Below are 19,315 nucleotides of genomic sequence, written 5' to 3'. Positions count from 1 at the left end.
GTCTCATGCCGCTTCTTCCCTCTCCTCCTCCTCCCTCGTGTTTGCTCGCAGTCTCATGCCGCTTCTTCTCTCTCCTCCTCCTCCCTCGTGTTTGCTCGCAGTCTCATGCCGCTTCTTCCCTCTCCTCCCTCGTGTTTGCTCGCAGTCTCATGCCGCTTCTTCTCTCTCCTCCTCCTCCCTCCTGTTTGCTCGCAGTCTCATGCCGCTTCTTCTCTCCTCCTCCCTTGTGTTTGCTCGCAGTCTCATGCTGCTTCTTCCCTCTCCTCCTCCTCCCTCACGTTTGCTCGCAGTCTCATGCCGCTTCTTCCCTCTCCTCCTCCTCCCTCGTGTTTGCTCGCAGTCTCATGCCGCTTCTTCCCTCTCCTCCTCCTCCCTCGTGTTTGCTCGCAGTCTCATGCCGCTTCTTCTCTCTCCTCCTCCTCCCTCGTGTTTGCTCGCAGTCTCATGCCGCTTCTTCTCTCTCCTCCTCCTCCCTCGCGTTTGCTCGCAGTCTCGTGCTGCTTCTTCCCTCTCCTCCTCCTCCCTCGCGTTTGCTCGCAGTCTCATGCCGCTTCTTCTCTCTCCTCCTCCTCCCCCGTGTTTGCTCGCAGTCTCATGCTGCTTCTTCCCTCTCCTCCTCCTCCCTCGTGTTTGCTCGCAGTCTCATGCCACTTCTTCCCTCTCCTCCTCCCTCGTGTTTGCTCGCAGTCTCATGCCGCTTCTTCCCTCTCCTCCTCCCTCGTGTTTGCTCGCAGTCTCATGCCGCTTCTTCCCTCTCCTCCTCCCTCGTGTTTGCTCGCAGTCTCATGCCACTTCTTCACTCTCCTCCCTCGTGTTTGCTCGCAGTCTCATGCCGCTTCTTCCCTCTCCTCCTCCCTCGTGTTTGCTCGCAGTCTCATGCCGCTTCTTCTCTCTCCTCCTCCTCCCTCATGTTTGCTTGCAGTCTCATGCCGCTTCTTCCCTCTCCTCCTCCCTTGTGTTTGCTCGCAGTCTCATGCCGCTTCTTCCCTCTCCTCCTCCTCCCTCGTGTTTGCTCGCAGTCTCATGCCGCTTCTTCCCTCTCCTCCTCCTCCCTCGTGTTTGCTCGCAGTCTCATGCCGCTTCTTCTCTCTCCTCCTCCTCCCTCGTGTTTGCTCGCAGTCTCATGCCGCTTCTTCTCTCCTCCTCCTCCCTTGCGTTTGCTCGCAGTCTCATGCCGCTTCTTCTCTCTCCTCCTCCCTCGCGTTTGCTCGCAGTCTCATGCTGCTTCTTCCCTCTCCTCCTCCTCCCTCGCGTTTGCTCGCAGTCTCATGCCGCTTCTTCTCTCTCCTCCTCCTCCCCCGTGTTTGCTCGCAGTCTCATGCTGCTTCTTCCCTCTCCTCCTCCTCCCTCGTGTTTGCTCGCAGTCTCATGCCGCTTCTTCCCTCTCCTCCTCCCTCGTGTTTGCTCGCAGTCTCATGCCGCTTCTTCCCTCTCCTCCTCCCTCGTGTTTGCTCGCAGTCTCATGCCGCTTCTTCCCTCTCCTCCTCCCTCGTGTTTGCTCGCAGTCTCATGCCACTTCTTCACTCTCCTCCCTCGTGTTTGCTCGCAGTCTCATGCCGCTTCTTCTCTCTCCTCCTCCTCCCTCGTGTTTGCTCGCAGTCTCATGCCGCTTCTTCCCTCTCCTCCTCCTCCCTCGTGTTTGCTCGCAGTCTCATGCCGCTTCTTCTCTCTCCTCCTCCTCCCCCGTGTTTGCTCGCAGTCTCATGCCGCTTCTTCTCTCTCCTCCTCCTCCCTCGTGTTTGCTCGCAGTCTCATTCCGCTTCTTCTCTCTCCTCCTCCTCCCTCGTGTTTGCTCGCAGTCTCATGCCGCTTCTTCTCTCTTCCTCCTCCCTCGTGTTTGCTCGCAGTCTCATTCCGCTTCTTCTCTCTCCTCCTCCTCCCTCGTGTTTGCTCGCAGTCTCATGCCGCTTCTTCTCTCTTCCTCCTCCCTCGTGTTTGCTCGCAGTCTCATGCCGCTTCTTCTCTCTTCCTCCTCCCTCGTGTTTGCTCGCAGTCTCATGCCGCTTCTTCTCTCTCCTCCTCCCTCGCGTTTGCTCGCAGTCTCATGCCGCTTCTTCTCTCTCCTCCTCCTCCCTCGTGTTTGCTCGCAGTCTCATGCCGCTTCTTCTCTCTCCTCCTCCTCCCTCGTGTTTGCTCGCAGTCTCATGCCGCTTCTTCTCTCTCCTCCTCCTCCCTCGTGTTTGCTCGCAGTCTCATGCCTCTTCTTCTCTCTCCTCCTCCTCCCTCGTGTTTGCTCGCAGTCTCATGCCTCTTCTTCTCTCTCCTCCTCCTCCCTCGTGTTTGCTCGCAGTCTCATGTCGCTTCTTCTCGCTCCTCCTCCTCCCTCGTGTTTGCTCGCAGTCTCATGCCGCTTCTTCCCTCTCCTCCCTCGTGTTTGCTCGCAGTCTCATGCCGCTTCTTCTCTCTCCTCCTCCTCCCTCCTGTTTGCTCGCAGTCTCATGCTGCTTCTTCCCTCTCCTCCTCCTCCCTCACGTTTGCTCGCAGTCTCATGTCGCTTCTTCTCTCTCCTCCTCCCTCCTGTTTGCTCGCAGTCTCATGCCGCTTCTTCTCTCTCCTCCTCCTCCCTCGCGTTTGCTCGCAGTCTCATGCTGCTTCTTCCCTCTCCTCCTCCTCCCTCGCGTTTGCTCGCAGTCTCATGCCGCTTCTTCTCTCTCCTCCTCCTCCCCCGTGTTTGCTCGCAGTCTCATGCTGCTTCTTCCCTCTCCTCCTCCTCCCTCGTGTTTGCTCGCAGTCTCATGCCGCTTCTTCCCTCTCCTCCTCCCTCGTGTTTGCTCGCAGTCTCATGCCGCTTCTTCCCTCTCCTCCTCCCTCGTGTTTGCTCGCAGTCTCATGCCGCTTCTTCCCTCTCCTCCTCCCTCGTGTTTGCTCGCAGTCTCATGCCACTTCTTCACTCTCCTCCCTCGTGTTTGCTCGCAGTCTCATGCCGCTTCTTCCCTCTCCTCCTCCCTCGTGTTTGCTCGCAGTCTCATGCCGCTTCTTCTCTCTCCTCCTCCCTCGTGTTTGCTCGCAGTCTCATGCCGCTTCTTCTCTCTCCTCCTCCCTCGTGTTTGCTCGCAGTCTCATGCCGCTTCTTCTCTCTCCTCCTCCCTCGTGTTTGCTCGCAGTCTCATGCCGCTTCTTCTCTCTCCTCCTCCTCCCTCATGTTTGCTTGCAGTCTCATGCCGCTTCTTCCCTCTCCTCCTCCCTTGTGTTTGCTCGCAGTCTCATGCCGCTTCTTCCCTCTCCTCCTCCTCCCTCGTGTTTGCTCGCAGTCTCATGCCGCTTCTTCCCTCTCCTCCTCCTCCCTCGTGTTTGCTCGCAGTCTCATGCCGCTTCTTCTCTCTCCTCCTCCTCCCTCGTGTTTGCTCGCAGTCTCATGCCGCTTCTTCTCTCCTCCTCCTCCCTTGCGTTTGCTCGCAGTCTCATGCCGCTTCTTCTCTCTCCTCCTCCCTCGCGTTTGCTCGCAGTCTCATGCTGCTTCTTCCCTCTCCTCCTCCTCCCTCGCGTTTGCTCGCAGTCTCATGCTGCTTCTTCTCTCTCCTCCTCCTCCCCCGTGTTTGCTCGCAGTCTCATGCTGCTTCTTCCCTCTCCTCCTCCTCCCTCGTGTTTGCTCGCAGTCTCATGCCGCTTCTTCCCTCTCCTCCTCCCTCGTGTTTGCTCGCAGTCTCATGCCGCTTCTTCCCTCTCCTCCTCCCTCGTGTTTGCTCGCAGTCTCATGCCGCTTCTTCCCTCTCCTCCTCCCTCGTGTTTGCTCGCAGTCTCATGCCACTTCTTCACTCTCCTCCCTCGTGTTTGCTCGCAGTCTCATGCCGCTTCTTCTCTCTCCTCCTCCTCCCTCGTGTTTGCTCGCAGTCTCATGCCGCTTCTTCCCTCTCCTCCTCCTCCCTCGTGTTTGCTCGCAGTCTCATGCCGCTTCTTCTCTCTCCTCCTCCTCCCCCGTGTTTGCTCGCAGTCTCATGCCGCTTCTTCTCTCTCCTCCTCCTCCCTCGTGTTTGCTCGCAGTCTCATTCCGCTTCTTCTCTCTCCTCCTCCTCCCTCGTGTTTGCTCGCAGTCTCATGCCGCTTCTTCTCTCTTCCTCCTCCCTCGTGTTTGCTCGCAGTCTCATGCCTCTTCTTCTCTCTCCTCCTCCTCCCTCGTGTTTGCTCGCAGTCTCATGCCGCTTCTTCTCTCTCCTCCTCCTCCCTCGTGTTTGCTCGCAGTCTCATGCCGCTTCTTCTCTCTCCTCCTCCTCCCTCGTGTTGGCTCGCAGTCTCATGCCGCTTCTTCCCTCTCCTCCCTCGTGTTTGCTCGCAGTCTCATGCCGCTTCTTCTCTCTCCTCCTCCTCCCTCGTGTTTGCTCGCAGTCTCATGCCGCTTCTTCTCTCTCCTCCTCCCTCGTGTTTGCTCGCAGTCTCATGCCTCTTCTTCTCTCTCCTCCTCCTCCCTCGTGTTTGCTCGCAGTCTCATGCCGCTTCTTCTCTCTCCTCCTCCTCCCTCGTGTTTGCTCGCAGTCTCATGCCGCTTCTTCTCTCTCCTCCTCCTCCCTCGTGTTTGCTCGCAGTCTCATGCCGCTTCTTCTCTCTCCTCCTCCTCCCTCGTGTTTGCTCGCAGTCTCATGCCGCTTCTTCTCTCTCCTCCTCCTCCCTCGTGTTTGCTCGCAGTCTCATGCCGCTTCTTCTCTCTCCTCCTCCTCCCTCGTGTTTGCTCGCAGTCTCATGCCGCTTCTTCTCTCTCCTCCTCCTCCCTCGTGTTTGCTCGCAGTCTCATGCCTCTTCTTCCCTCTCCTCCTCCCTCGTGTTTGCTCGCAGTCTCACGCCGCTTCTTCTCTCTCCTCCTCCTCCCTCGTGTTTGCTCGCAGTCTCATGCTGCTTCTCTCTCCTCCTCCTCCCTCGTGTTTGCTCGCAGTCTCATGCCTCTTCTTCTCTCTCCTCCTCCTCCCTCGTGTTTGCTCGCAGTCTCATGTCGCTTCTTCTCTCTCCTCCTCCTCCCTCGTGTTTGCTCGCAGTCTCATGCCGCTTCTTCTCTCTCCTCCTCCTCCCTCGTGTTTGCTCGGTCTCATGCCGCTTCTTCTCTCTCCTCCTCCTCCCTCCTGTTTGCTCGCAGTCTCATGCCGCTTCTTCTCTCTCCTCCTCCTCCCTCCTGTTTGCTCGCAGTCTCATGCCGCTTCTTCTCTCTCCTCCTCCCTCGTGTTTGCTCGCAGTCTCATGCCGCTTCTTCTCTCTCCTCCTCCTCCCTCGTGTTTGCTCGCAGTCTCATGCCGCTTCTTCCCTCTCCTCCTCCTCCCTCGTGTTTGCTCGCAGTCTCATGCCGCTTCTTCCCTCTCCTCCTCCTCCCTCGTGTTTGCTCGCAGTCTCATGCCGCTTCTTCTCTCTCCTCCTCCTCCCTCGTGTTTGCTCGCAGTCTCATGCCGCTTCTTCTCTCTCCTCCTCCTCCCTCGTGTTTGCTCGCAGTCTCATGCCGCTTCTTCTCTCTCCTCCTCCTCCCTCGTGTTTGCTCGGTCTCATGCCGCTTCTTCTCTCTCCTCCTCCTCCCTCGTGTTTGCTCGCAGTCTCATGCCGCTTCTTCCCTCTCCTCCTCCTCCCTCGTGTTTGCTCGCAGTCTCATGCCGCTTCTTCTCTCTCCTCCTCCCTCGTGTTTGCTCGCAGTCTCATGCCGCTTCTTCCCCCTCCTCCTCCTCCCTCGTGTTTGCTCGCAGTCTCATGCCGCTTCTTCTCTCTCCTCCTCCCTCGTGTTTGCTCGCAGTCTCATGCCGCTTCTTCTCTCTCCTCCTCCCTCGTGTTTGCTCGCAGTCTCATGCCGCTTCTTCCCTCTCCTCCTCCTCCCTCGTGTTTGCTCGCAGTCTCATGCCGCTTCTCTCTCCTCCTCCTCCCTCGTGTTTGCTCGCAGTCTCATGCCGCTTCTTCCCTCTCCTCCTCCTCCCTCGTGTTTGCTCGCGGTCTCATGCCGCTTCTTCTCTCTCCTCCTCCCTCGTGTTTGCTCGCAGTCTCATGCCGCTTCTTCTCTCTCCTCCTCCCTCGTGTTTGCTCGCAGTCTCATGCCGCTTCTTCTCCTCCTCCTCCCTCGTGTTTGCTCGCAGTCTCATGCCGCTTCTTCCCTCTCCTCCTCCTCCCTCGTGTTTGCTCGCAGTCTCATGCCGCTTCTTCTCTCTCCTCCTCCTCCCTCGTGTTTGCTCGCAGTCTCATGCCGCTTCTTCCCTCTCCTCCTCCTCCCTCGTGTTTGCTCGCAGTCTCATGCCGCTTCTTCTCTCTCCTCCTCCCTCGTGTTTGCTCGCAGTCTCATGCCGCTTCTTCTCTCTCCTCCTCCTCCCTCGTGTTTGCTCGCAGTCTCATGCCGCTTCTTCTCTCTCCTCCTCCCTCGTGTTTGCTCGCAGTCTCATGCCGCTTCTTCTCTCTCCTCCTCCTCCCTCGTGTTTGCTCGCAGTCTCATGCCGCTTCTTCTCTCTCCTCCTCCTCCCCCGTGTTTGCTCGCAGTCTCATGCCGCTTCTTCTCTCTCCTCCTCCTCCCTCGTGTTTGCTCGCAGTCTCATGCCGCTTCTTCTCTCTCCTCCTCCTCCCTCGTGTTTGCTCGCAGTCTCATGCCGCTTCTTCTCTCTCCTCCTCCTCCCTCGTGTTTGCTCGCAGTCTCATGCCGCTTCTTCTCTCTCCTCCTCCTCCCTCGTGTTTGCTCGCAGTCTCATGCCGCTTCTTCTCTCTCCTCCTCCTCCCTCGTGTTTGCTCGCAGTCTCATGCCGCTTCTTCTCTCTCCTCCTCCTCCCTCGTGTTTGCTCGCAGTCTCATGCCGCTTCTTCCCTCTCCTCCTCCTCCCTCGTGTTTGCTCGCAGTCTCATGCCGCTTCTTCCCTCTCCTCCTCCTCCCTCGTGTTTGCTCGCAGTCTCATGCCGCTTCTTCTCTCTCCTCCTCCTCCCTCGTGTTTGCTCGCAGTCTCATGCCGCTTCTTCTCTCTCCTCCTCCTCCCTCGTGTTTGCTCTCAGTCTCATGCCGCTTCTTCTCTCTCCTCCTCCTCCCTCGTGTTTGCTCGCAGTCTCATGCCGCTTCTTCCCTCTCCTCCTCCTCCCTCGTGTTTGCTCGCAGTCTCATGCCGCTTCTTCTCTCTCCTCCTCCTCCCTCGTGTTTGCTCGCAGTCTCATGCCGCTTCTTCTCTCTCCTCCTCCCTCGTGTTTGCTCGCAGTCTCATGCCGCTTCTTCCCTCTCCTCCTCCCTCGTGTTTGCTCGCAGTCTCATGCCGCTTCTTCTCTCTCCTCCTCCTCCCCCGTGTTTGCTCGCAGTCTCATGCCGCTTCTTCTCTCTCCTCCTCCTCCCTCGTGTTTGCTCGCAGTCTCATGCCGCTTCTTCTCTCTCCTCCTCCTCCCTCGTGTTTGCTCGCAGTCTCATGCCGCTTCTTCTCTCTCCTCCTCCTCCCTCGTGTTTGCTCGCAGTCTCATGCCGCTTCTTCTCTCTCCTCCTCCTCCCTCGTGTTTGCTCGCAGTCTCATGCCGCTTCTTCCCTCTCCTCCTCCTCCCTCGTGTTTGCTCGCAGTCTCATGCCGCTTCTTCTCTCTCCTCCTCCTCCCTCGTGTTTGCTCGCAGTCTCATGCCGCTTCTTCTCTCTCCTCCTCCCTCGTGTTTGCTCGCAGTCTCATGCCGCTTCTTCCCTCTCCTCCTCCCTCGTGTTTGCTCGCAGTCTCATGCCGCTTCTTCTCTCTCCTCCTCCTCCCCCGTGTTTGCTCGCAGTCTCATGCCGCTTCTTCTCTCTCCTCCTCCTCCCTCGTGTTTGCTCGCAGTCTCATGCCGCTTCTTCTCTCTCCTCCTCCTCCCTCGTGTTTGCTCGCAGTCTCATGCCGCTTCTTCTCTCTCCTCCTCCTCCCTCGTGTTTGCTCGCAGTCTCATGCCGCTTCTTCTCTCTCCTCCTCCTCCCTCGTGTTTGCTCGCAGTCTCATGCCGCTTCTTCTCTCTCCTCCGCCGGACGCTGTAGATCTATAGACGCAATCCCCGACAACGTTAAGTTTCGGCAGCTCCAGCGGGAGCTGTCTCAGGTGCTGACACAACGCCAGATCCTCCTGCAGCCCGATAACTAGTCCAGGTACCCGCTGCCCGTCATCTGCCCGCACCGCTCCCCGGACACGGGCCGGCGGTGTCCGCATGGTGTGCCAGGGGGGCGATGTCACGTTCTGCATGGCCGCGGTCGGCTCGTGTGTCACCAGTGCTGTGCACGGCAGGATGAGACCGCCACATGCGCTCAGGCCACGGACTTCTTAAAGGGACAGCGCTCTTATTCTCAGCTTCTAGAGCCGAGGTGCATAGACTATGCGGGGGAAGTTTCCGGGGGGTCGGCGGCTGCACGGAGTGACTAATCGGTGTGGAGTTTACTGAAACGCATGAAATCTAACGCCACGTAGTGTGTGGGGGATGGTCTGCACATAAGGGGGCGGCTGCGGACATTACTGGGGGAGGTGCTTGTTCCTATTCTTAGTATACGCCGCTCCCCCCGACTTATCCAAGAGCCCCTTGTAGTTCAGTAGAGACGCTGATTGAGACCCGGCCCCCGTGATTGGTTTCAGTGGCTGCAGTGTGACGCTTTACGTCACTGCTGCGAGGGCCGAGGTCTGTACTGATTACGGGGCGTGCACAGGTCCCACACTATTCTCAGGATCTTGGCAAATGAAAATGCGATGTGTTCACATCCCGAAGCCAAAACAACCAATCGGAACTCGTCCTTCTCGCAGCTGAGGGTTTGCTACTGTTGCGTCTGTAAGCGAATCGGACGATTGTCCGGATTGGGTGCAATTGTAACAAACCTGCAGCTGAGAGAATGCAGACATCTTTACAAGGGTTCATTCCCTTCACTGACAGCAAGCAGAGGTGCTGTAATCTACGTCTTAGAAGGTGGGAAAGCTTTTATACAGCTGGGACGGACCACGGACAACCAGATTTACGCCCAAATATGCCGCTGGTCACACTCTGCCCCCTGCAGGACGCCATTAGAAGACAATCCTTTCTCCTGTATGAATGATGGGAGTCGTCGCTCCAGGGTGCAGTGACTGGAGTGTAACTCACAGCGCCCCCCGGTGGAGGAGGTGGACCATAGAGGACAGTGATGACCAAATAATCTGTATGAGAAGGGTCCATCTATGAGCACAATGTCAGGCAGCTGCAGGTAAAGCCAGCGGAATAACGTCATGACGGCTGATTACGTTGTGATGCAGGAGGAGGCGGAGGGGACTAGTGTACAGACTATTACCAGCGATGCTCTCTGGGGGGCGCAGCAGTTTGTGATGCGGCGGCTGCACCCATTCTTTCCATACAAGCCCCACGTTCCTGTGTAGCCCTCACTCTCTGCCTCTCTCTCGCCCCCTACAGGTCCGTCCAGACGTTCGCAGACAAATCTAAACAGGAGGCTTTGAAGAACGACTTAGTGGAGGCTCTGAAGAGGAAGCAGCAAAGTTAAACGTCGCCCCCCCGCCCCCCCCCCCATCCCTTTCATTTCTTATGGTCCCCATCAGTCCCCTTCTTTCTGATTATTTTCGCCCCCTCCTCGCCCGTCTGTCGCCCCGTCTGCATCACGTACATAGCCATTCAGCACCGTCTGCCCCTATGAGTAAAGCTGTATGATCCATCACCGTCTGAGGCTCGCCCCGGCCCCTCGCATTAACCCGTTATATACTGCACATCCCGCTCCGCGCAGCAATGGTTACCTCCTATCGGAGAATGGATGGATCTGTCCGGAGGAAGGAAGAAGAGACTTGATGTTTTCATCATGGGACCCCGCGGCCCCCGACTTCTGCCCCCGACTCTGTTTTCCTGGTGACTGTTTGGGGAATGCGTAGGGTTTATTTTTCCCCCATTTTTTTTTGTTATATATATATTTTTTGTAAAGCTTTAAGTCTTCTATATGAGCCTCCCTGTACTAACAATAAAATGATTCTAAATATCTGTCCCGACTCCGGAATATCTGTCACCGACCGGCTGCTCCAGTCACATCCGGAGCTGCACTCACCCGTCTGCTGCTTTCCTGTTGGCTCTCAGGCTGTAGGTCACATCTCACTGCAGTATGGCCGCCGCCGGCCGCGACCAATCAGCCATTTTGGTGGCAAATTTAAACACCGTTCTGCTGATTGCGCCCGGTCGGCCGCATACATATTCTAGAATACCCAATGCGTTAGAATCGGACCACCATCTAGTGTGTGTGTGTGTGTGTGTGTATGTATATATATATATATATATATATATATATATATTTTTATTATAGCACCAACATATTCTGCAGCACTTTACAATTATAAATGTTTACATCCACAACTTCACTTTTTTTTTTTTAATCACTTTTATTCCAAGGTGGAAAGAACAAAAAATATTATTTTTGTTTTTGGACATTTACTTTTTTCTTTTATGGATCAATACAGACTTAATATTAAATCTGCTCATTTATACCTTTCCAATATTACATAGATGGATTTTTTATTTTTTTTTAGTTTTTTTTTTTTTATAAATTTATTAAATTACCAATTTTTGGTCCCTATAGGGGATTGACCACGTGGTCAGATTACTACCCCTATATTACACTGTATCAGGCCTGTCCGTGGCTCCGGCCCATTGAATAAGGTGGAGATAAGTGCCATCAATACCCCAATATCAGGGATGCTAATTGTGACCCCCCTTACCTTTAATCACATAGATGATGGGGCTCATTGCATAAGGGGTTAATCTTGCAACGCTGAGATTTTTTAAGTGTCAGATTGGACCTTCTGGATCATGGGATCCGCTGGTTTTCTGGTCCAGTTTTGTTCCTGCAGTGTCAGATTACCGGATGCCAGATAAAAGGACTTTCTATTGAACTGTTAATTCTTATGGATTTGTCACATTTCTATAGAATTATTTTTATTTTTTTCCTTTTAAAATGTGATTAAATCCCTTTTATCCTAGCAGCGGAGCGCGGGGGTCCGGGAATCATCACGTCTCATAAATTGGTCATTTTCCCCTTCCGTGTCTTCCTGAGAGAACGGCCATAAAGCAGTCGCCGCCTCTGCACCCCTGTAAAAATCACGGTAATATTTTAAATATTCCCTTGTGTGACCTCCAGAGGTCGACATCACAAATTATAAAAAAATTTATATATATATATATACACAATATATATTTGCTACTAAATTAAACAAATGGTCCATAATAAAGTTAAAAAAAAATTCCTAAAAATATGGCACTGGAGATTCCGATGCAGGTGACTATGAAAGGGTTAAATAAGTCTAAAATGTCTATTTAAAAAAAACAATGGTAATGAAGATCATCGAGGAAGATGAGGGTCTGTAAACAGGGAGAAAGCTCGGTCCTCAGGCAGAGAAGCCCCCTTTGTCTGACGGCAGGAGTGGTTCCTGTTCTTGGGCTGTAGAACCGTTAGAATTTTTCACACCAAACGCAAAGAATTGGGTAATTATCTGCTCAGGAGTCAAGAAAAAAAGTACAATTTCTTTAAGTTTATGAACTTTTTTGTGAACAGTTTCTGTTAATTGCCACCAGAGGGGGCACTCTTAGCTTCTGCTATATAAGATTAATTGGAGTCTGTACAGTACGCCCTCTGGTGGTACGAACAGGTAACTTGAGTTTTAAAAGTTTTCAGAATGTGCTCAACGAGGGGAATGGAGGCTTCAAGAGCCCAAAAGGAATGTAATCCTAGAAGTAGCATGTGATAGCTGTGGGGCCCCAGAGAAGTCACACGGGCCCCACAGCTAAGTAACCCATCACCTAAAGTCTGTACAGGAGAATATATGAAGGACATATAGCTGAGTGTGATGCATAGGCAGGACTGTGGGGAAGCACCTACAGTGAGACGTCTGTCCCCGGCCTCAGGGAGGCGCCCACCTGTGCATCCTGTCCCCGGCCTCGGGGAGGCGCCCCCCTGTGCATCCTGTCCCCGGCCTCGGGGAGGCGCCCACCTGTGCATCCTGTCCCCGGCCTCGGGGAGGCGCCCACCTGTGCATCCTGTCCCCGGCCTCGGGGAGGCGCCCACCTGTGCATCCTGTCCCCGGCCTCGGGGAGGCGCCCACCTGTGCATCCTGTCCCCGGCCTCGGGGAGGCGCCCACCTGTGCATCCTGTCCCTGGCTTCGGGGAGGCGCCCACCTGTGCATCCTGTCCCCGGCCTCGGGGAGGCGCCCACCTGTGCATCCTGTCCCTGGCTTCAGGGAGGCGCCCACCACCCACCTGTGCATCCTGTCCCCGGCCTCTGGGAGGCGCTCACCACCCAGCTGTACCCTGCAGGCAGGACAAAGGATACGACGACATCCAGGCACATGACGCCCAGGCTCCCGACCAGCCAGGACAGGTGGTGCAGGATGTAGTTGGCCTCGGCCTGGCCGTGGTCCGGGTTCTTCAGGAGGATGCTGAGGCCGTACGTCAGGTTGCCCACAATCACCATACAGAAGAGGGACAGCGCCAGCCCTTCAGTCGATCGTCTCCGGAACTACAAACACCAGAAAGTCCAGTAACTTCCCCATATACTTCATGTTTCCCACCTTCTCCGCTCGCCGTCAGTGAATAGAACCAGTCTTGTTTTTCATTCACAGACTGACAACCAATCCTTTCCTTGTCATTTTTATACAGCTGAGGGTTTGTTACATTGTATCAGTCTCTGGTTAAAACACAAGCAGCACAAACCTCAATCCTGTCCCGATTGTTACAATGTATCACCCAAGTGTAACAACCAACCAGGGACGCCCCATAACCCCCCACCCCCCGTGACCTCCGGACACGAGCCCCCCGCAGGAGGGCTTACATTAGTGACGATCTGCGGGACCCGGGAGCCGAGGTAGAACATGGAGGAGACGGATCCGATCGCACATCCCACGATCTCCTGGGTGCTGAAAGGCTGAAATATACAAACGTCAACATGGAGCCGAGTGTTTCCATTCACTGACAGCAAGAAGGAAGTTGCAGAATACGGTACAATTATTGACGCCGTCCCTTTAAGTGAAGCGTCTGTCACTCACCTCCTCCCTGTCGGTGGACAGCAGGCGCCTGGCGCTCACCATGGCGGAGCCGTCGGCCGGAGCAGAACCGCCCAGCAGGGGCAGCAGAGAGGCAGAGCCGAGCAGAGCCAATCCGCAGACAGCGTTTATCCTGAGAGCGGCTGTAAAGGAGAGTCGAAGTGATTACAGGGGGTCCGCGAGCCCCCCGCTCCAATGTGCCACCACTCACCGCTCGGCCCCCGGTTCCGGAGCTTGTAGTAAATGTACAGAGAGAGCATGAGGAGGTCGGCCAGCACGTAATACACCGCCGTGTACGTCTGCGGAGGAGAGGAGAGGTGACGCCGGGGGTCCGCTCACGGGGGTCCGCTCACAGGAGCGTAGAGGGGTGACACTCACCTGGATGGGCAGCTGATGGGACAGGAACGCCCCCACAAAGTTACAGGAGTCTCCGGCCAGCCACCCCAGCAGGAACCAGATGGACAGCGCCTGGTCCATGTTCCCCGTCCTACAGGACTGGACATATTGTCTGAGAAGAGAGGAGACCGGCGGCCATTATTGTGCAGCAGGGCGGACCGGGGGTGGGCCACACTACTTTCCAGAGACCCTGAATGTGCACACAACGCTATTATTCTTAACCAGCTGAGAAAAAGCAGACAGCTGGGGCGGATGTTTATAGTCTAAGAAGGGGGTAATAAACATGGAGCTTCCCAGGCTATTATTATCAGCTCACAGCTGTATACTTCGCCTGTACTGGTTATTAAAATGGGGGACCCCCCCCCCCCCAAAAAAAAAAGAAATGACCAGGGGTCCCTCTATAATTAATAACCAGCAAAGGCTAGGCAGACAGCTGCAAGCTGATATTAACAGGCTGGGAAGGGGCCATGAATATTGGCAGGCTGGATGGTCGCATCATGCCACTGCTCTAGATGTAGCAGAGCTAGGCTCGTCAAGGGACAAATGGAATATTATCTTCTCGTTGCACAGGTGAGGGACATGGTGGATTATTATTTTTTCTTTTTCCATAATAGATGGGTAAAAGAAGGTGGGGGTGGGGTCTGTGTCTTTATTTCTATTAAAGGACTTTATTCTGTATTTTTTACAATCTGACAATGGGGTTATAAACGCCGCTCCATTACTAACCCCTGGGCTTGATGCCAGCTGCCAATTCAAAGCTGACCCCAATACTATTACCCCACTGCCACCGCACCAGGGCAAGTGGGAAAAGCGGAGACTATGCGCCATCTTATGGATGCGCCATTTCTGGGGCAGCTGAGAGCTGGTGTTATTAGTCTGGGAGGGGGCCAATATCCATGGTCCCTTCCCTGGCTTTTAATATCAGCCCTCAGCTGTCTGCCTAGCCTTTGCTGGTTATTAATTATAGGAGGGGACACTACGTCATTTTTTTTTGGAGTCCCCGATTTTAGTAACCAGTATAGGCTAAGAGCGGAGACTATGCGCTATCTTATGGATGCGTCATTTCTGGGGCAGCTGAGGGCAGGTGTTATTAGTCTGGGAGGGGGCCAATATCCATGGTCCCTTCCCTGGCTTTTAATATCAGCCCTCAGCTTTCTGCCTAGCCTTTGCTGGTTATTAATTATAGGAGGGGACACCACGTCATTTTTTTTTTTGGAGTCCCCCATTTTAGTAACCAGTATAGGCTAAGTATACAGCTGTGAGCTGATATTAACAGACTGGGAAGCTCCATGTGTATTTCCCCCTTCCAGGCTATAAACATCAGCCCCAGCTGTCTGCTTTTCCCCAGCTGGTTAACAAAAATAAGGGGGGACCCCACGCCATTTTTTTTTTTTTAATTTATTACTTAAATACATGTACAGTAAGCTGGACACGCATATTTACTTAGAAAACTCTCTATATAAAAGCTGATGGTAAAATCGCATTGTGCTCGCGCGACACTCGACCGACTGTTCAGGATCAACATCGGACCAATTTTATTAACGCAGATGGGGATGAGCCCTTACTCATGAACCAGGAGGCCCTGGATGAGCAGCAGTAGAAACTGTAACACAATGCTTTCTCCCGATTAATCATGAACCAGGCGGCTCTGGATGAGCTGCTGCAGGGCAGGATACTGTGGTCAGGGACATCGCTGGGTCAGCGGCGCACACAGGACGTCGTGGTCGGAGAAGCTCGGCGTCAGCTCCTGAGTCATCCACGTCCTCAGCACAAACCCAACACCCTGACTAATGGATATATATATATATATACTCACGGGAAGGAAGCAGCAACGAAGCACAAGATGGAGAAGAGGCCAAGGTAGATGCTGGCGAAGTCCCGTCCATCGGCCGCACACTCGTTGAACGCGCTCCACACCCAGGCCGAGCCGTTCACACAGTCCGAGAAGTTCTGGGGGGGAGAAGGTTTCCCCAGCGCCCACATGCTGCCCCCCTGAAAGAGAGCGGGGACCATCCTCATACATCACAGCCGCTCCACTCACACCCAGAGCTGCAAGCACAACCCTGCTGGTTCCCCTCAAGCAGAATTTTGAGCGCAGCTCTGGATGCGACTGCAGGATAAAGCCTGAAGACGTCCCGCAGCCGAGGTCCATGAGATCGTGGGGGTCTCTGCAACTCTGCGCTGTATATCGGGTGGGTCTCTGCAACTCTGCGCTGTATATCCGGAGGGGGTCTCTGCACCTCTGCACTGTATATGGGGGGGGGTCTCTGCACCTCTGCGCTGTATATCGGGGCGGGGTCTCTGCACCTCTGCGCTGTATATCGGGGGAGGTCTCTGCACCTCTGCACTGTATATCGGGGGAGGTCTCTGCACCTCTGCACTGTATATCGGGGGGTCTCTGCACCTCTACGCTGTATATCCAGAGGCGGTCTCTGCACCTCTGTGCTGTATATCGGGGGGGGTCTCTGCACCTCTGCGCTGTATATCGGGGGGGTCTCTGCACCTCTGCGCTGTATATCGGGGGGGTCTCTGCACCTCTGCGCTGTATATCGGGGGATCTCTGTACCTCTGCACTGTATATAGGGGTCTCTGCGCTGTATATTAGGGGGTCTCTTACCTCTGTGTTGTATATAGGGGTCTCTGTGCTGTATATTAGGGGGCCTCTGCGCTGTATATCGGGGCGGGGTCTCTGCACCTCTGCGCTGTATATCGGGGGGGGTCTCTGCACCTCTGCGCTGTATATCGGGGGGGGTCTCTGCACCTCTGCGCTGTATATCGGGGGGGGTCTCTGCACCTCTGCGCTGTATATTGGGGGGGGGGTCTCTGCACCTCTGCGCTGTATATTGGGGGGGGGGTCTGCACCTCTGCGCTGTATACCGGGGGGGGTCTCTGCACCTCTGCGCTGTATATCGGGGCGGGGTCTCTGCACCTCTGCGCTGTATATGGGGGGGGGGTCTCGGCACCTCTGCGCTGTATACTGAGGGGGGGTCTCTGCACCTCTGCGTTGTATATCGGGGGGGGGTCTCTGCACCTCTGAGCTGTATATCAGGGGGGTCTCTGCACCTCTGCACTGTATATCGGGGCGGGGTCTCTGCACATCTGCGCTGTATATCGGGGGGGTGTCTCTAAACCTCTGCGCTGTATATCGGGGGGGGTCTCTGCACCTCTGCGCTGTATATGGGGGGGGTCTCTAAACCTCTGCGCTGTATATCGGGGGGGTCTCTAAACCTCTGCGCTGTATATCGGGGGGTCTCTAAACCTCTGCGCTGTATATCGGGGGGGGTCTCTAAACCTCTGCGCTGTATATCGGGGGGGTCTCTGTACCTCTGCGCTGTATATCGGGGGGGTCTCTGTACCTCTGCGCTGTATATCAGGGGGGGGTCTGCACCTCTGCGCTGTATATTGGGGGATCTCTGTACCTCTGCACTGTATATAGGGGTCTCTGCGCTGTATATCGGGCGGGGTCTCTGCACCTCTGCGCTGTATATCGGGGGGGTCTCTGCACCTCTGCGCTGTATATTGGGGGGGTCTCTGTACCTCTGCGCTGTATATAGGGGTCTCTGCGCTGTATATTAGGGGGTCTCTTACCTCTGTGTTGTATATAGGGGTCTCTGTGCTGTATATTAGGGGGCCTCTGCGCTGTATATCGGGGGTCTCTGTGCTGTATATTAGGGGGTCTCTGTGCTGTATATTAGGGGGCCTCTGCGCTGTATATCGGGGGTCTCTGTGCTATATATTAGGGGGCCTCTGCACCATATATCGGGGGGGTCTCTGTACCTCTGCGCTGTATATCGGGGGGGTCTCTGCACCTCTGCACTGTATATCGAGGGGGGTCTCTGCACCTCTGCACTGTATATCGGGGGGGGGTCTCTGCACCTCTGCACTGTATATCGGGGGGGGGTCTCTGTACCTCTGCACTGTATATCGGGGCGGGGTCTCTGCACATCTGCGCTGTATATCGGGGGGCGGTCTCTAAACCTCTGCGCTGTATATCGGGGGGGTCTCTGCACCTCTGCGCTGTATATCGGGGGGGGTCTGCACCTCTGCGCTGTATATTGGGGGATCTCTGTACCTCTGCACTGTATATAGGGGTCTCTGCGCTGTATATCGGGGGGGGTCTCTGCACCTCTGCGCTGTATATCGGGGGGGTCTCTGCACCTCTGCGCTGTATATTGGGGGATCTCTGTACCTCTGCACTGTATATAGGGGTCTCTGCGCTGTATATCGGGGGGGGTCTCTGCACCTCTGCGCTGTATATCGGGGGGGGTCTCTGCACCTCTGCGCTGTATATCGGGGGGGGTCTCTGCACCTCTGCGCTGTATATTGGGGGATCTCTGTACCTCTGCACTGTATATAGGGGTCTCTGCGCTGTATATTAGGGGGTCTCTTACCTCTGTGTTGTATATAGGGGTCTCTGTGCTGTATATTAGGGGGTCTCTGCGCTGTATATTAGGGGGTCTCTTACCTCTGTGTTGTATATAGGGGTCTCTGTGCTGTATATTAGGGGGTCTCTGCGCTGTATATCGGGGGTCTCTGTGCTGTATATTAGGGGGTCTCTTACCTCTGTGTTGTATATAGGGGTCTCTGTGCTGTATATTAGGGGTCTCTGTGCTATATATTAGGGGGCCTCTGCACCATATATCGGGGGGGGTCTCTGTACCTCTGCGCTGTATATTGGGGGATCTCTGTACCTCTGCACTGTATATAGGGGTCTCTGCGCTGTATATTAGGGGGTCTCTTACCTCTGTGTTGTATATAGGGGTCTCTGTGCTGTATATTAGGGGGTCTCTGCGCTGTATATCGGGGGTCTCTGTGCTGTATATTAGGGGGTCTCTTACCTCTGTGTTGTATATAGGGGTCTCTGCGCTGTATATCGGGGGTCTCTGTGCTATATATTAGGGGGCCTCTGCACCATATATCGGGGGGGTCTCTGTACCTCTGCACTGTATATAGGGGTCTCTGCACTGTATATCGGGGGGGGTCTCTGCACCTCTGCGCTGTATATCGGGGGGGTCTCTGCACCTCTGCGCTGTATATTGGGGGATCTCTGTACCTCTGCACTGTATATAGGGGTCTCTGCGCTGTATATTAGGGGGTCTCTTACCTCTGTGTTGTATATAGGGGTCTCTGTGCTGTATATTAGGGGGTCTCTGCGCTGTATATTAGGGGGTCTCTTACCTCTGTGTTGTATATAGGGGTCTCTGTGCTGTATATTAGGGGGTCTCTGCGCTGTATATCGGGGGTCTCTGTGCTGTATATTAGGGGGTCTCTTACCTCTGTGTTGTATATAGGGGTCTCTGTGCTGTATATTAGGGGGTCTCTGCGCTGTATATCGGGGGTCTCTGTGCTGTATATTAGGGGGTCTCTTACCTCTGTGTTGTATATAGGGGTCTCTGTGCTGTATATTAGGGGGCCTCTGCGCTGTATATCGGGGGTCTCTGTGCTATATATTAGGGGGCCTCTGCACCATATATCGGGGGGGTCTCTGTACCTCTGCGCTGTATATCGGGGGTCTCTGTACCTCTGCGCCGTTCCTCTTCCTTCTCTCTGTCTCTGTCTCTCACCGGCTGATTTCCCTTTTGTTTTCCTCTTCGTCTGGTCACATGACCCGCGGACGTCACATGACTCCAGCTCTGGCCCCGCCCCTCCAGCGGTGACCTCATCACTGCGGAATGGAGGGGGTGGGGTTCCACCTTGTTTCCTCCGTTCTGTCAGATCAGCACTGACCTCCCCGTTTCCTCACTTGGTTTCCCCCGTACTCCTATAGAAGCTTCTGCCGGAGGGCTGATACCATGGTCAGCAGAGGGGGGGGACGGGTACACAGTCTCCCCCTCCCCTCTACACATGGTCTCCTAGGTTACTGCCCCGTCTGCAGCCTCCTGTAGTCGGCGCCCTCTCTCTTGACCTCTCCACACTTTAACCCTTTCTCTGCGGCCAAAACAAAACAGAAATTTACTTAAAAAAAAAGACTTTGTGTCGCTGTTTCCTGAGAGCAATAACTTTTTTAA

At 54.9% G+C, this 19,315-nt stretch overlaps 2 protein-coding genes across 3 annotated transcripts in view; one reads left to right on the top strand and one right to left on the bottom strand.

Moving 5' to 3' along the window:
* The window catches only part of CAPZB (capping actin protein of muscle Z-line subunit beta), a 31,514-nt gene extending 21,648 nt beyond the window's left edge, over nt 1-9,866 (top strand). Inside the window, exon 9 of the mRNA XM_073655364.1 lies at nt 9,294-9,866. Coding sequence (XP_073511465.1) covers nt 9,294-9,381 — 88 coding nt within the window. The 3' untranslated portion in view covers nt 9,382-9,866. The remainder of the gene's footprint in view (nt 1-9,293) is intronic.
* A 419-nt stretch (nt 9,867-10,285) lies between these two features.
* Nucleotides 10,286-18,968, bottom strand: SLC66A1 (solute carrier family 66 member 1). 2 transcript variants are annotated; one of them, XM_073656200.1, is made up of 8 exons: nt 18,829-18,968; nt 15,124-15,299; nt 13,290-13,419; nt 13,123-13,210; nt 12,915-13,054; nt 12,701-12,793; nt 12,203-12,388; nt 10,286-11,365 (listed from the first exon to the last, which is right to left on the bottom strand). In XM_073656200.1, exons 2-8 carry the CDS (start codon nt 15,288-15,290, stop codon nt 11,261-11,263), a joined length of 909 nt encoding a protein of 302 aa, XP_073512301.1. In that variant the 5' UTR covers nt 15,291-15,299; nt 18,829-18,968; the 3' UTR covers nt 10,286-11,260. The 2 variants fall into 2 exon arrangements, with proteins under 2 accessions (XP_073512301.1, XP_073512302.1); XM_073656201.1 differs by having other exon boundaries at nt 18,799-18,947.
* Between the last annotated feature and the right edge of the window lie 347 nt (nt 18,969-19,315).

Source organism: Phyllobates terribilis, unplaced genomic scaffold (genome assembly GCF_046119375.1).
Source record: "Phyllobates terribilis strain yellow unplaced genomic scaffold, ASM4611937v1 Scaffold_12__6_contigs__length_324123572, whole genome shotgun sequence".
NCBI lineage: Eukaryota > Metazoa > Chordata > Amphibia > Anura > Dendrobatidae > Phyllobates > Phyllobates terribilis.
This window is presented reverse-complemented; position numbering and strand designations above follow the sequence as displayed.

What these genes read in the sequence shown, in the direction of transcription:
- SLC66A1 (XM_073656200.1), bottom strand. Translation starts at nt 15,290, where the DNA reads ATGTGGGCGCTGGGGAAACCTTCTCCCCCCCAGAACTTCTCGGACTGT. An exon ending in TTCGTTGCTGCTTCCTTCCC is followed by an intron (nt 13,420 to 15,123) that starts GTGAGTATATAT and finishes CTCTCTTCTCAG; the next exon opens with ACAATATGTCCAGTCCTGTA. An exon ending in CCCATCAGCTGCCCATCCAG is followed by an intron (nt 13,211 to 13,289) that starts GTGAGTGTCACC and finishes TCTCCTCCGCAG; the next exon opens with ACGTACACGGCGGTGTATTA.